This window comes from Zosterops lateralis, assembly GCF_965231275.1.
Source record: "Zosterops lateralis genome assembly, chromosome: 13".
Classification (NCBI taxonomy): Eukaryota; Metazoa; Chordata; class Aves; order Passeriformes; family Zosteropidae; genus Zosterops; species Zosterops lateralis.
Window position 1 is genome coordinate 20,228,133 of NC_139773.1, and position 15,658 is coordinate 20,243,790.

The window sequence follows — 15,658 nt, forward strand, 5'->3', positions numbered from 1 at the left end:
CCTGGCACAGCGTGCCCAGAGCAGCTGTGGCTGCCCCTGGATCCCTGACAGTGCTCAAGGCCAGGTTGGATATTGGGGCTTGGAGCAGCCTGGGACAGTGGGAATGTCCCTGCCCATGGCAGGGGTGGCACTGGATGGGATTTGAGGTCTAAGGACGCGGAGTCGTTGCCCAGGAACAGCGGATGAAATCCGTGGGTACAGTCCCTGCCCTGCCCGGAGCTCCGGGCACAGCCCGCGGGCACAGCCGCCCCTCACACCCGGCACCGGCACCGCCCGGGCCAGGCCCGACCGCCGTGCCAAGGGCACCTCCCGCCCCGTGCCCTGACAAGATCACGGCTTAAAACGAAAAAAACAGTATCTAAAAAAACACACCCAGGGCAGGGTTAGGCACTCCCAGTTCCAGGACGCAGGGAATCAAATGGGAACGATAAGAACATGCATTATTACCTTTTTCCCTCCCAATCTGTCCTTTCCCGAGGAGCAGCCCAGCTCTCCAGTTCTGGAGCAGAGGCAGGAAACAGCGAGGAGAGGCAAAGAACATGAATTACCTTTTTTTTTTCCCTTCCAAGCTGTCCTTTCCAGAGGAGCAGCCCAGTCCTCCAGCTCTGGAGCAGAGGCAGGAGTGAGTGAGGAGAGGCAAAGTTAAGAACATTAATTACCTTTTTCTTTCCCAATCTGTCCTTTTCTGAGGATCAGCCCAGCCCTCCAGCTCTGGAGCAGAGGCAGGAGCGAGCAAGGAGAGGCAAAGTAAAGAACATGAATTACCTTTTTCTTTCCCAAGCTGTCCTTTCCCGAGGAGCAGCCCAGGGAAAGGAGCTCTCCAGCTCTGGAGCACTGAGGAAGGAGCAAGCAAGGAGAGGCAAAGTTAAGAACATGCACTATTACCTTTTTCTTTCCCCAGCTGTCCTTTCCAGAGGAGCAGCCCAGGGAAAGGAGCTCTCCAGCTCAGGAGCAGAGGCAGGAACGAGCAAGGAGAGGCAGCTCTGGGGACACACAGCCCCCAGCATTTGTGGTCCTGATCGTGTCCCTGAGGATCACAGGGACGAGTGTCACCAACAGCACAGGGTTTCTAGAATCGCTCACAACTAGAAAGGCCCAAAATAAACTGACAAGTAAAAAAATATTTATTTAATCTGCGCTTTTGTACTCGACAAATACACAAGTCCCGGAAGGTTCAGCAGCAGCAAACGAAACAAAAATTTAATAAACAGTGATTCCGTCTCGGGGAAATTCATCCAGTTATTGCGTTTCCCAGCTACAATATGGAATATGAAGGCTGAAGGAAGCTCCTGGATTTGGGTTTGGGCAGTGCCATCATGGCCAGCTTCCCTGCAGCTCCCTGTGTGCCACCAATGCTGTGGGACACGGAGCTGGCACTGGAGGAAGCTGGAGCCTTGGAGCTCGGCAGCTTCTTGGTCCTTCTGAACCTGCTGAAGCCCCTGCAAAAATCAGAGAGAAAGTGTGTGTGAGACACCTGGCCTGGCCCCTGCTCACACGGGCACCACCACTGCATTTTCTAGCAGACTACACACTCATTTTGTAATTTTCTGGGTTTTTTTTTAACACACGTGGCTGCAAAACTACCTCTGAAATGCAAATAGTACAGCTGCTGCTCTGGGATGTACCCAAGGGTGACACTTCAGAGGCAGCAGCAGTTTAATGACAGATATTCCAGTAGATGGGAAAGTGCCAAGGGTGGGACAAAACCTGCTGGGCTGGGAAAACCGTTTGCTACAAAAACCAGGGAGCAGAATGGTGAAAAATGAGGCAGAAAGGGGAAATCCTCGGGAAGTGGCAGATCTGCCCCAGAGACTCAAGACCAACCAACAGCAGATGCAGGTGTTGCCTTGCATGACACAATCAGAAAGACAATCTGAATTAACGAGGGGCTGAAGTTCAAATATTCCATCAAATGTTCAAAGTTTTAAGACTTCTTTATGATTTCAAGCCAGGAACCTGGTCAGCCTGCTAATGCTGGCTAATGGCAGAACACTGGAATGTCCTGCTCCCTGCTTAGCCAGTGGCAGTCAAGTGTGAGGACAACTGTAAAATATCCTTCCTCACCAGCTTTTTAAACCAAACGTGCAGAAAAGCACGGCAGGGCAGTTCTGACCAGGCACCCAGATAATTTTAACACCATTATTTAATCCCATACTGAAGAAACTGCAGGGGATAACTGCAGTTCTGGGATCAGCACTATGCGAAGAGAAGTGAGCAGTGACCCCAGGCACGTACCCTCTGGCGTGGAACTGCTGGCTGCCACCACCACTTGTCTTCTTCCTCTTGGAGTCCCTGGAGTTGGCTGGTCGCTTCCTTTTCCTCCTCTGCTTTGTGTTATTGCCAAAATAGCTGGAGGTTGTGCCTGCCTCCTCTGCTTCTCCATCGCTGCCCAGCGAGTCAGGGCTGCCTGTGGCTGTGTCCACACCTGGGCAGGCAGCATCTTCTACACACAGGGAGGGAGGGAAAAAAAACTCAGCCAAGGGATAACCCGGGCCAGTCAGTCACCAGAACACACTGGTGGGATCAAAACATCTGTCCTGGCTCTTCCTCACCTCCTCTGCACTGCCCTGTCCCCAGGTTTTCAGAGACACCCTGAATTTAGCTAGTGGGAAGCTGGAAAGACTTTGGTGTGTTCTGAAAGTTCTGAAAAACTCCCTTTAGGAATTATTTGTGATTAAATCATGGTGAGTTTTGAATCAAACATCTGCTAGAGGAGGAGAGAAAGGCTCTGAACAGGGAGTACACGTTGAGGTACAAAGCACACCTGGGATGGAGCATTCTGAGTACTTATCCATCACTTTAATTATTTCTGCACCATATTTCTCCAGTTTGTCTTCTGTGACACCATCGATCTGCAGCAACACCTCCACGTCTGAGGACAAGGTTTCTGCAACACAACAAAGCACCCCTCAGACATGGCAAACAAGTAACTTTTTATAAAGACACCCAGGAGGAAATTAATTCCTTTCTGTGCCCCTCCATGCAGAAGCCCCAAAGGACTTCTGAGAAACCTGACCTTACCTGCTATTTTCTTTAGGGTGGAAGTACTGAAAATATTGAAGTAATGCACATCAAAGACTTTGCCCAGGGTTTTGCAGGTGTCTACAAGTTCACTGAGGCACTGTTTAACCATCTCTTCCCGCTGGGACATCTTTGCCATGGAAGCCCTTTGCCTTCTGATGGCACTGGCACTCTCTGTCTCGTGGAACTCCACCTGTAAAAAGGAACCATCCATAAAATTCCTGCCAGGGAGTTCCTGCACACCCTGACTGGTAACACAGGAACACAGCACAGGAAATGGAGTATCCAAAAAAAGCTGTTTACCCAGTACACATTTTTAAATAATTTGTTACAGGCTACTCAACCGCATCCAAGTTTCTTCTACAAAGAGCTGGCAGAGTTTAGAGAGAGGGAAGAGCCCACTCCCCAGCTGGCTTCAGAGGTCACTGAGGTAATGCTGAGGGCTCTGTCCTGCTCCAAACACAGCACTAATGCAGAGGAGGTGCTGCCTCCAGGTCTATTCCATGACCTTCATGAAGTGCCTATTCCATCAGATCCCACCAATGACTAGGAAAAAATAGAGTAGAAAACAAAGAAGAGAGTGCTGGTCCTTCTTCCTCTTCTTAGCCATCTTTCTGTGGGAGTCAGAACTCTCCTTTCACTGTCCAGCAGGAATCAGATGGTTGGGGAAGAAGAGGAAGATTTAAACCTCTCCAAGCCTCTCAAACTCACATTTTACCCCACAATATTATTACTGGAATACTGGGCTAGGAATCACACGTCTTGGATTCTGTTCTTTGCACACACCAGCTGGTAGTTCAGCTGGAGGCAAAGTGTGTTTAAGCTGCCCAAGGGGATATGCTAAAGTAAAGCTGCAGCACCTTCCTTAAAACAATGCCTTGAAGAAATGAAATAGTTACACACCTGCAGTGACCCATCCAGCACAGCCTGAGCTCTTTCTCCCAGAATGACATATGCCACTGCCTGGTCATTAGCTGTGATGTACAAATCCTCATCCAGGATCTTGTCCAGGACCAGTTTTCTAAACAGCCTTTCTGCATTGTGTCTGGAATAGGCAGCCCCGTTCCCAAATATTCCAGACTGAATCTTGGCACTGGTTGAACCTGTGCAACAGAAAGCAGAGGATGAGCCCATGCTCGCAGAGCCCACGTACACATGCATTTACAGTCTGTGGGAGATTCCCAAGGCAGTCTATTCACATTCAAAACAGCCTTCCAACACTGGAAAACCAATATTATCACTATAGCAACCTGAAATGGATTAAATCTTCAGTTTCATTTATTTTGGATCACTTACCACCAAGAGATTCTTTGGGAAGATTAACTTTGCAAAATGCACGGGTTTTTTTTAAACGTCTGCTGGCATTGCAGCATCAACCCTCTCGATTCCTGGCTGGGGATTCGTGCACCAGGTTATTCAGGAGTTTGTGGGAGAAGAGACTCACCTAAGAAAATGTCCACCATCATGTTGAGGGTGTACCTGCCAGAGCCTGGATTCCTCTTGCCGTTGGCCCGCCCCGCCTGGCCGCAGTGCTCGCGCACAAACCGCACGATGCTCTTCACGTCCTCGGTCACATTCCTTGATTTATAATCCTGTTAAATCATCAGGCCCCATCAGGACATGCCATTACATGTCTCTGCTTTAACCCAAGCTGTTACTGACAGCCTCAGTTTTCGTTACTGAGCTTTTCTCAGCTGTGAGAATTGAGTTTGTTCCAAATAAAGGAACCGCGATTTCCTAGTTGGGAACCTGCAGTGATACAGTCGCAGGGATTCTGGATGTGATAACACAAAACCACTCCAACTGGCTGTATATAATCTCGCTGGGGTTATTTGTGTAGAGTGAGGTGCAGGACTGCTGGGTGAACACTGGGAATCAAGGTAAATCATTTGGAAAGCATTCTTGTAATTATCCTGCCACGCTCTAGAACTTACACTTCCAAAAGGCATTAAAATGAGACTGAATATGCATTATCCTGGTCGGATCTGTTCCAATCACAGCTATATAAGGGAATGCTTCAAACACAGAGCTGAGAAACACTATCCACAGGTACAAAACTGTTCAGGATCCCTTCCCTGTCAATCCTCCACAGCTGCCTTCCCTTCTGCTCCTGCTCCTGCCACTAAGTTTGCATAACCCCAAATGTCTTCAGCAGGGCACTCCTAATATGGCCCTCATGCTGCTCTGGCAGCACAAAGCTGCCCTGACAACACCAGGACAGGAGCTGAAAGGATTTCCCCAGTCATTGCAGTGGATCTGCTCTAAGCTCCTGACCCCTACAAGGACCATCCTTATGCCTCTGACAGGAACAGGAGCACCACAAGTCCACGGTTAAACCCTGAAAATACCTGGAAGCATCACAAAAATACAGGACTTTTATTCCTTTTCCCCATTCACCCTCCCAAAGGTTCGTGTAACCACTTTCTGATCCAACTAAATACAAATTCAGTTTAACACCACTACAAATACAACCCGTGGGGTCTTACCTTCTTTCTACTGCAGTTGTCACAGATCACTTCTGGGTGATCTTTGCAGAAGGTGGGGTTGAAGTTGGTTTCCCCGAAGTAGGCGAGCAGCTGGACGCGGCGGCACTCGACCACGTTCTCACAGTAGTGCACCATGCTGTACAGGTTGTTGAAGTGGGTCTGCCTCGTGTGGCTGTTCCCATCCTTCTCCACTGAAACACAGCAAAGTCAATGGTGTTTCTTAAAGCTGCACCTCTGTCTTTTCATGGAATATAAAAAAAAAATTGGCTTTGCTTAAAAAACTGCGATATTGGCTTTGCTTAAGAAAAGGTGAGTGGGTTAGTGCAGAACAGATGTAGGACAGGTTTTATCTCTGAAATTCTAGAGAACTGGAGAAGTGGAATAAGCCTAGAATGACAAAAGTCTGCACAACAGGATGAGAGGAAGTAGCCTCAAGCTGTGTCAGGAGAGGTTCAGATTAGATATCAAGAGCAGTTTCTTGATAGAAAGGGTAGCAAAGCCCTGGCACAGGATGCCCTGAATGGAGTCACTATCCTTGGAAGTGCTCAAAAAATGTGTGGATGTGGCACTTGAGGACATGTTTTAGCAGTGAACAAGGGGGTGGAGTTGGTCTGACAGTTGGATTTGATGATCTTAAAGGTTTTTCCAATCTTAAAAATTCCATAATTCTGTGAATCAAAGTGGTTTTGACTAAAATTAAGTACAAGTGACAAAAATTCCGCTTCTGCCACCTGAATGAAAACCATCCAGGTAAGGATTCCCAGTTCTCCCCTCCCAGCAATACTGAACCATCCATGGCACTTGTAAAAGAGAAATAACAACACAGGCTAAATGAGACTGGTGACAACATGACTGCTGTAATGTCACCTCCAAGTTCCCAGAGCAGAACTCACTCAGGATGAGCCTTCTCAGCCTGGTCACATCACTGTAGCTGTAGAAGAGCAGGCAGTGGGACATCTCCCCATCCCTCCCAGCTCTGCCAGACTCCTGGTAGTATCCCTCGATGGATTTGGGAAGGGAGGCGTGGATAACGTAGCGCACGTCGGGCTTGTCAATGCCCATCCCGAAGGCAATCGTGGCACAGATCACCTGGGAAGGAGAGCACCATGTTCTAGACACACATTATGGAATTACTCCTGCCACACTGCATGGAAAGCAGAGCAGTGAGCTGGATTAGGAATTTCATCTAACTGAAATTCAGCTGTAACAGTGCAGAGCAAGTACAGAACTGCAACAGCCTCCCCTCCTGTCAGAGGAGCCACTGCAGACACAGGAAAAAACCCACATTCCAGTCTCTGCACAGCAGCGTGCCAGGAGCTCTTTCCAAAGCCCTGCACTGCTCAGCTCCTCCCTGCTGGAGTAGCACAACTCTGTGTGCTACAACTTTTAATTCACAAAATTCCCAGTGAAAGGTGGCTGCTGTGCCCCAGCACATCTGTTGGGATCAGTTATTCCACACTGCAGACATTTGGTGATAACACTGCAACAACTTCCCTATTATTTCCCAGGCCAGGAGGGATAAAAATGCCCAGTTTTTCTTCCCTTTTCCCCTCGTTTTTTCTTCACCTGGCACCCCTCCTGATTCACCCACTTCTGCTGCACAAGGTCCCTGTTGGAGTCGGTGAGGCCGGCGTGGTAGGCCAGGGCAGCCAGCCCCTCCTTCTGCAGGATGGCTGCTGTGGTGTCACACTCGTGCCGGGACAGGCAGTAGATTATCCCAGAGTCATCTGCAAACAGATGGGAAAAGAAATCTCAACTATAATACAGTTTTATTTCCTTTCCCTGAAAGGAGAAAATAGAGTAGAAAACAAAGAAGGGAGTGCAAACCAGATACCGACCTCTCCCCATTAGAATTAAAGATAAGAGTAAAGATATAACTGCTTCACTATAGAATTTATTTTATTACTATCAGATAGTCTTGACAGTTTTTCCTACACAGTTCTTTTGTGCTTCTGGTAGGTGGAATAAAGAAATGTTTTCCTCATCAGTATTGTGCAATCTCAGGATTTAGAATACAGGAACAAAACCTGTATAATTCAAGAGTTAGAGCAGTTCAGTAAATGCTCTCTGAGAGTACAGCACAGGAGAAGCTCTAAGGGAGCCTGGTGTAATCCAATTCCAGCAGCAGGAGCTGCAGGACTCCAAAGGGAGCCTAGAAAGATGGGAATCTCTGAAGATAGCTTCAAGGGGAACTACAGATAAGCAGATCAGCCCAATTAAACAATTAAGATATTGGATGACCTTTATGCCCTGAAGACATGATCCTAAAAGCTCTGGCAGGCTCCAGAAGGGTCATTCAAGAGCATCAGCATAATTTACTTTTCCATCTTAACTTAAATTCTCAACTTTAGAATGCACATAAATCTGATTCCCATTTTCAGTAACATCACTTTACCTCCATCTTGCATTTCTGGTAAATATATCATCATTACAGCATTATAAAAGCTTTTACTGCCTTGAGAAAGGCCTGTGGGCACCATGCTGCTCAGTACTCACGGGGGTGATATTTTTTAATCCATTCCAAGCAATCCATCGCCACCTTCTTTGGCTTCTTGGGCAACACATCATATTTCAGGTTATGCCTGTTGAAGCTCATTGTAAACCTGAAATGTGACAGTTCATGGTGCTCATCAGCCTTATGGGTACAGTTACATTGTGTTAAACACCTTCCTTCATCATGCAAGGAAGGGCTTGGCAAGTTTGTTGTTTTTTTATTTAATATTTTTTATCTACCTCCTATTAGAATCTATGCATGCATTTATTTAATTTAATTGAATTTAATTTGATTTAATTTAATTTCATCAGACCCAGCTACACAAGGATTTCAGCTGGGCCTGCGATGCTTTTTTCACTTCACTAAGTTTTCCACTCCAGATTTCTGTGGCACCAAACTAAAAGGTTTCAGAAGGCTGCAGAGGCACTCACACTTGTGGTTTGAGCATCTCGAGCTGGTTGAGGATGTCCTTCTGCACACGGGGGTTGGCAGTGGCAGTGAGGGCCATCATGGGCACCGAGCGGAACTTCCTGCGCAGCATGTTCAGCCGCTTGTAGTCCTGGCGGAAGTCGTGGCCCCACTGGGGGAGAAACAAACAAATTAAAAAAAGAGTAAAGTGCTCCCACTGAGTCTTTTGGTGTCCCCGAGAACAAGAGGAGGCTTTACCTGGCTGACACAGTGGGCCTCGTCAATGACAAAACGTGCCAGGAGTTTCCTGTCGTAGAGGTTCTCCAGGGCGGACACGAGCCGGCTGCTGGCACACACCTGGGACACACCACAGGGACAGGGGTAAATAAACCCACCTGGGCTAAAAGTGCCAGCTGGCCTGCCTGGGAGTGCACAAACAGCTATCCCAGGCTGCAGAATGGCTTAGCACTCTGCAGGTGAGGCTTCAGGCACAGAGATGATGCCAGTCAGCTGTGGTTTAACCGTGCAGCTGGTGTGGGATTCCCACCAGGTTCTGGGATCCCCAACCCCAAAACCCCTCATTCTGAGGAAATTTCAATAAATTTAAATTACTTATGCCAGGAAACAAAGGAAAAAATAATGCCAAAGAGAGAGACACAACCAGCACACTAACCAGCCCCCTTTTACAAAGTGCAATAACATATTTTTAAGGCAGCATATAAAGCAGCCCAAGGCAAGCTCTGACAATCTCCTACCACCCTGACAATGCTTTATTTTTCCTGTATTACCCTGTTCAGAGCAGTCTGGATTTAGTAGCTACTGGACAGCGATTAACAGTAATGTTTATCAAGATGGATTGAAATAGGTGAGCATGTTTTAGGAATTTACATTTTACCAACATACTCAGCTCTTATTCTTGGCTAATTACTGACTGAAATTAGTTACATCCGTACAGATTCTTAATGAGTTATTTAAAACCTGGCATTTTTTTCCCCAGAAGCCTCCTCTGAGAGCAGTTTTTTAGCACCTCACAGCAATCCCCCCCCTCACAGCCCCTGTGGTTCTACAACTGCAGATGAAGTACAGACCTTCTCAGGGGTGACATACAGCAGCTTTATGACAGGGTCTTTCTTGGACAGCTGCATGTAGATTTTTGAGGCATCGGCATCTGTTCTGTCCCCAGTCAGGTATGTTGCAGCAATCTATATTAAAAAATTATAAATATATTGAGATTTTTTATTACATGCAAAACATTCTGCTCTGTGTATCGTGTTTCCAAAGAGGTTCAGCACCTCCAGAACCCCCCTAACTCAGGAGCTCTCAGGGCTCACTCCCTCTGCAGAGTCAGGCTGCTGTGTAGGTGAGTGATTACAACCCTCAGGATCTCAGAGCCAGCACTAAAAAGCACAGCTCTAACACCCAACACGAGGAGCAGCAATAAATCCAGAGGCCACACTGCCAAGATGTTCGACTTCATCCAATTTAGCTCTTCCCAGGCAACTTCCTGTGCTGTTCACAGTGTCCATCTAATCAATTTATGCCGTTTATGTCCGGGAGACACAAGATTTGCTGTAAAATTTCACATTTCTAATCCAGTTACCTGCAGTTCCACTCAATAAAGCTGCTGGAACTTACATCTAAAGTCTTCAGCTTCTGGACCTGATCGATGATGAGCGACCTCAGTGGAGAAATGACAATAGTGACCCCAGCAGAGACACAGGCTGGTAACTGGTAGCACAAGCTCTTCCCACCTCCTGTGAGGATAAGACACAGCACAACAAGCAGTGGGTATCAAGACAAAAGGCATGGAGACCTATTTCCCATTTCTTCTGGAAGCAATACATTTCTACCAATTCCTGCCACAAAGTGACACCTGTAGGATAAGGAAGATTTACTGTGGGAGTTATTAAGGAAGGCAGAAATTCAATCCCCTCACTCCAAACACCCCAGGGCAACAATAATCCTGAAATCCAGCAGTCACAGAATTCCAGCAGGGGAAGACAAAAGCTTGTCCCAAAGGTGGCAAAAGGAGCTGCAGGTCTGTGCCCTGTGCTGTGGGAGGCTGTACCTGTGGGCATGAGGATGAAACAATCCTCCCCCAGCAGAGCAGCGTTGATGGCCTCCAGCTGGTTGGTCCGGAAACAGTGCAACCCAAACTTCTTGTGAAATATATTCATCATTTCTGCAGAGTGGGGAAACTTCATACCCCTGAAACGCTCCAGGGCAGGGTTATGAACCACTGGATCTGGGAGACAAAAAAAAAAAAGTAATTAGAATAAGTTATGCCATCTAGTTACGGGAGGTGGGAAGTGTCCCTGCCATGCCCGGGGTGGCACTGCATGGGGTTTAAGGTCTCTTCCACCCCAAATCAATCTGTGATCCTGATTTTCACCTCCCCTTTTGCCAGCCTGTCCCTGCATTAACCTGAAGTGACACTGACCAACGCTGGGACCCCTGGGACTGAGTTTGCTTCCACAAACCCATTTTGGAACTTTCTGCAGCAAAAACCATTGTACAGCTTTGAATCAAAAACTGCAGAATCATTATTTAACTAAAACAGAAACACCCTCATTTCCAATTTTAGCATCTTCACCTTCCAGCAGCCTGAAACCTGCCCAGGAAGGGAATATTCAAGTTTGGCATAATTTGGAGGAAAAAAAAAAACAACAAGATGACTTTGCAAAAAAGGAACCAAAAGAAACTTCCACAGAAACAAAAGGCACGGATGTGATCTGTGGCAGTTACTTGGTCTTAGATGTAAAATGAAATAAAGAATTTTAAAATGGAAAAAAACCAATAAGTGTAACTCACCTGGATGGTTCTTTGTTGCCATCAGCAGGCCTGGCTTTGGGGCAGCAGGACTGGGTCCCCCAGAGGAGCCCTGGGCCCTGGACATGATCTTGGAGAGGAGGGATTTGGCAGGAGGCCCCTCCCTGCCCGGGGGGCACGGGGGTGTGGGGGGTGCCCCAGGGGCTGGAACGGGCTCCGAGCTCTCCCAGTCCTCGTCCAGGTCATCGATGTCAAAGTGGTCCAGGTCAAAGTCCAGATCAGTCCCAGCCGAGCTGTTCCCTGCAGGGCCAGCACTGGGAGCTGTGCCCTGAGCCCTCAGGGCTGTGCTGGTCACTGGCTGCCTCCCACTCCCCATTGCTGGGCTTTTCTCCCAGCTGCTGTCCCAGGGCTGGGGGCTGAGCCCCAGGGAAGCCCCCTCCCTGCCCCTGCCCCTGGGAAAAGGCAGCTCTGCAGTCCCTGGGCAGGGCAGCTCCTCAGCTCTCTGCCTGGAAACACAAGGGCTGTCCAAGGTTTGATTTGTTTTTGCAGAAAAGCTGCTGGAATGAACAGAAAGCACCGATGGGGGGTTTGTGGGTTTGGGGGAGTTTCTGTCAGAGCTGAAGCTCCAGCTTGGGGCAGAACCTGGAGCTGCCCCAGGACACACACGAGAGCTCTGCTCCACAGGAGACTGCCAGCTCCTAGGAAAAGTGCTGCTTGTGCCATTTTGGTTCAAACTGACAGAATTAGCCAGCAATTTCCTCCTGTGAGAGATGACAAGGGAGGGAAGAAGGAAAAAAAAAAAACATATTTAGTCACAAGCAGTGATTTACCAGGTTCTACAACATTCATTAAACAGTTTTGCCTCACTGCTATTAAACATTTTAACATATGGTGGTTCCATCGTGTTCTGAGTCACCATGTTTGAAAACAATTCCAAACAAATCCAGGGAAGAGGGAATTCCACCAGAGGAAACTAATGACAGAACTGTGGCATCATCTCTACAGACATAAAATAAAGGAATTCCCAAAAGTAAGGAACAGATCCAGGCAAGGTAGAATATAAAAAATAAATCCTTAGAGGCAAAACCTGAAAGAAGAACTATGTTTGAACCAAATCATGTTTTAAGTACTTTCTAAAGACTGTGTCTGACTACAGCAATGAGAAATAAAATAAGTTGTTGTGCTGAGAACATTTACAAAAGTAAATGCTCATGGTCCCAGTCCAGGAAGAATCTAACCAAAATCCCAAATCCCAAAATTCTGTCCATGTCTGATGACACAGGAGACAAAGCAGCAGCTTGTGGCAGCAATAATTCCACTGGGAGATGACAAGTTCAGGGATGTCAGGAGGAATCACCACCCCTGCAGTCAGCAGGAGAGGACACAACACCCACTGAATGCCCGTGGCAGGAGGAGTGAGGGAGACACCTGGCACAGCACATCCATCACCTGTTTGTGCAGAACACACACCTGGGTGTGCCAGGCACCTCCTCACCCAGCCCGTGGCACTGCATCCTCCCCTCTGGCAGCACACAGGGGGGTTTATTTCCCCTGTAAACACCCACAGCAGCCCTTTGAGGGGTTTTATTCCCTCCCTCAGGGATCATCCCAAGCCTTTCCCAGCCCCGTTGTGCAGTGTGTGGGGACACCTGCAGGCTTGGGGGTTTTATTCCTTCCCCCAGTGATCATTCCAAGCCTTCCCCAGCCCTCTCACCCTGTTGTGCAGTGTGTGGGGACACCTGCAGGCTTGGGGGTTTTATTCCCTCCCTCAGTGATCATTCCAAGCCTTCCCCAGCCCTCTCACCCTGTTGTGCAGTGTGTGGGGACACCTGCAGGCTTGGGGGTTTTATTCCCTCCCTCAGTGATCATCCCAAGCCTTTCCCAGCCCCGTTGTGCAGTGTGTGGGGACACCCGCAGGCTGCTCCCCGCCCCACACAGCCCTGCCCCAGCCTACCTGAGGTCCCTGTGCTGCAGCAGGGCCCGGGCACAGCTCAGGGCCTGCAGCTCCTGCAGGGGGATGGTGTCCACCAGGTCACAGATGGCCTCCATCACTCCCAGCAGCTGCGGGGACACCGGCACAGCCGCGCCTGGCACGGGGAGAGCTCAGCACAGTCACCTCGGCACAGCAGGACTCCACTCTCCCAGAGCACAGCAGTAAATCAGTCTGAACTATCTATTTCCAATGTGTTTTTAGCCCGTTTGCACAAATAAACTGTTTCTGTGTGTGCAGGGACTCAAGGAGTCTACATGTTTTTGCCCTTGTCTTTCATTGTCTATAATCCAACTATTTATGTCAACTCTCCACCTACAGATGTTGGTTATCTACCTCCAAGTTAATGTCCTTGGGTTACACAGGATAATAAATAGTTGCAGACTATCCCCAAAGCCAGAGATATGAAATTCCAAAGCGTTTTGTGTACCTGAATCCCCTGCACTGGGATCAGCTCCAGGATGTGTTGTGGGAACTTTCTCCTGCTTGGCCTCGGAGCTGCCAGCTCTTCCACCACTGGGAGAGGCTCTGAAGACACTGCTAACATCAAAAGAAAAAGCCATTAAAATACAGATATCTGTAAATTGAGGCATTACCATAGAGCAGGGGGATTTAAGATGTGTGTAAAGTATAAATTCCTGAGAGCCCAAGCAGAACCCAAGAGCTGAGCAGTCACTCATCCTGTGTTGGAATTTTGCCCCAGCAATTTTCTCCCATCCCACTACAAAAGTAACTCTGCTTTTTCCTGGAGTGAAAGCCCCCTAAAAACACCAGCCATAAAATGAGTATTTGTTAGAGCATTAACTAATTGCAGCTGCCAACCATCAGCCAGCAGAGACACCAACTGAGCTTGTACCCCTTTAACAAACAGGAGTTTTGGGGTGGTTTTGGTGCTTTTTTCCAATCACACAACAGAGGGCTGGTCCCAGCAGTGAACCCTGATTACCTGACACTCTGTACAGAGGGGGAGAAGGGAGGCAGCTCCTCCTCAGGGGAGGGAGGGATGATGTCCAGATCATCCTCCTCCAGCTCAGCCCCTGCCAGGGCCCAGGAGGCCTCGTCCAGCTCTGGGGGGCTTTTGTCCCCAGCCCCCTGCTGCTCCTGCAGAGCCCCTCCAGCACCAGCAGCTGCAAGAGAAGGGCAGGGACATTGCTGGGTGACACTGCACGCTCAGCCTGCCACAAACAGGGGGGAAAAATCATCAGCCAGACCTCTAAACACTCCTTTGATACAGCTTCTGGCTTTTAAAGAATAAAAAAATGAAATCAGGGCTGCCTGTCAGCCCCGAGCACACAGCTCCCTCTGATTCCTGACCAGCCAGCCCCTCTGGGTGCACACACAGATGTTGTTCGAGCTCAGGGCACGTTCACATAACCCAAAACCATCAGAAGAGTGATAACACCGGTTACCTGGGCGAGCCCCGTTGCTGTCCGCATCCCGGGCAGGGTCAGCGGGGGACTCCCAAGGGCCGAGCCCCGCCGCAGCCGGGCTCCCGCAGCACGGAGCCGAGTCCTCCAGGCAGATGACGGAGCTCTGGGAGCAGGGGCGCTGCTCCTCGGCCTGGGGCGATGCCCCTGTCCCGCCGGGCCCCGCGTTCTCGTCCTCGGCACAGCCGGGCGGGCCCGGGCGGGGGCTCGGCCGCGGGGGCTCCTTGCGGGGGCCCCGCAGCCCCTTGGGGGACACCAGGGCCGGCCGAGAGAACTTCTTCTCGATCCCCGACAGGTCAAAGTCGTCGATGTCATCCCAGTCATCGCCCACGGTGATAACGGGCCCGGGCCTGGCGGCGGGAGCGGCGCTCGGTGCCCCGGGAGCCGCGGGGCCTTTGGGCGGCTCGGAGGGGCCCTTGGGCGGCTCGGAGGGGCCTGGGGAGGCACAGACCGGCCGGGGAGCGGGGCTGCGGGGCGGAGCACAGCCCCAGACCGGCGCTCTCCCGTCCGGCGGGGCCAGCGAGGTGTTCACATCCTTGTCCCTCAGCACCGCGCCCAGGCCCCGCGGCGCCTTCCTGAAGGTGAAGCCCCTGCAAGGAGATGAGCCCCGGTGAATCCCCGGCCGCCTCGGCCGCCCCGCGGCGCTCCCCGGGGCCGGTACTCACGGCGGGCGGTCCCGCGGCGGACCCGGGGCGCGCAGGGCCCCGCGGGCCGAGTGTCGCCTCAGCTGCTCCCGGAGGTTGTTCAGCGGCAGCGCCGCCATCGCGGCCCGCCCCGCCGCCAGGGGGCGCCCTGCGCGCCGCCCGCGCTTCGCCTTCGGCGCCAAAACGGGCCGGGGTCTCTCATTGGATGGAGGGGACGGCAGGACGGAAGTGACGCGAAAATGGCGGGCGGAAAGGGGAGGTTTCCCGGAAATGGCGGGAGCGCCCTCAGGTTGGCACCGGTCCTTCCCCGGGTCCGGCCTTAACCCCGTTCCTGAGCCCCGCTCCCTCCCTGGCCCGGCTTTAACCCCGTTCCCGAACCCCGTTCCCTCCTCAGCCCGGCCTTAACCCTGTTCCCGAGC

General features: G+C 50.3%; 2 protein-coding genes across 5 annotated transcripts in view; both read right to left on the minus strand.

Annotated features, from left to right (window-relative positions):
- The window catches only part of CTSH (cathepsin H), a 163,496-nt gene that overhangs the window by 139,976 nt on the left and 7,862 nt on the right, over positions 1-15,658 (minus strand). The gene's annotated exons all lie outside the window — the stretch shown is intronic.
- On the minus strand, positions 1,102-14,631 carry BLM (BLM RecQ like helicase). 2 transcript variants are annotated; one of them, XM_083870641.1, is made up of 20 exons: positions 14,578-14,631; positions 14,115-14,295; positions 13,599-13,705; positions 13,133-13,265; positions 11,221-11,939; positions 10,478-10,654; positions 10,045-10,163; positions 9,498-9,611; positions 8,668-8,766; positions 8,433-8,581; positions 8,004-8,110; positions 7,074-7,234; positions 6,401-6,596; positions 5,508-5,698; positions 4,466-4,613; positions 3,925-4,124; positions 3,022-3,214; positions 2,765-2,887; positions 2,236-2,443; positions 1,102-1,439 (listed from the first exon to the last, which is right to left on the minus strand). In XM_083870641.1, the coding sequence occupies exons 4-20, from the start codon at positions 13,225-13,227 to the stop codon at positions 1,256-1,258; spliced, it is 3,183 nt and encodes a 1,060-aa protein (XP_083726767.1). In that variant the 5' UTR covers positions 13,228-13,265; positions 13,599-13,705; positions 14,115-14,295; positions 14,578-14,631; the 3' UTR covers positions 1,102-1,255. The 2 variants fall into 2 exon arrangements, with proteins under 2 accessions (XP_083726767.1, XP_083726768.1); XM_083870642.1 differs by having other exon boundaries at positions 13,599-13,708; positions 14,578-14,629.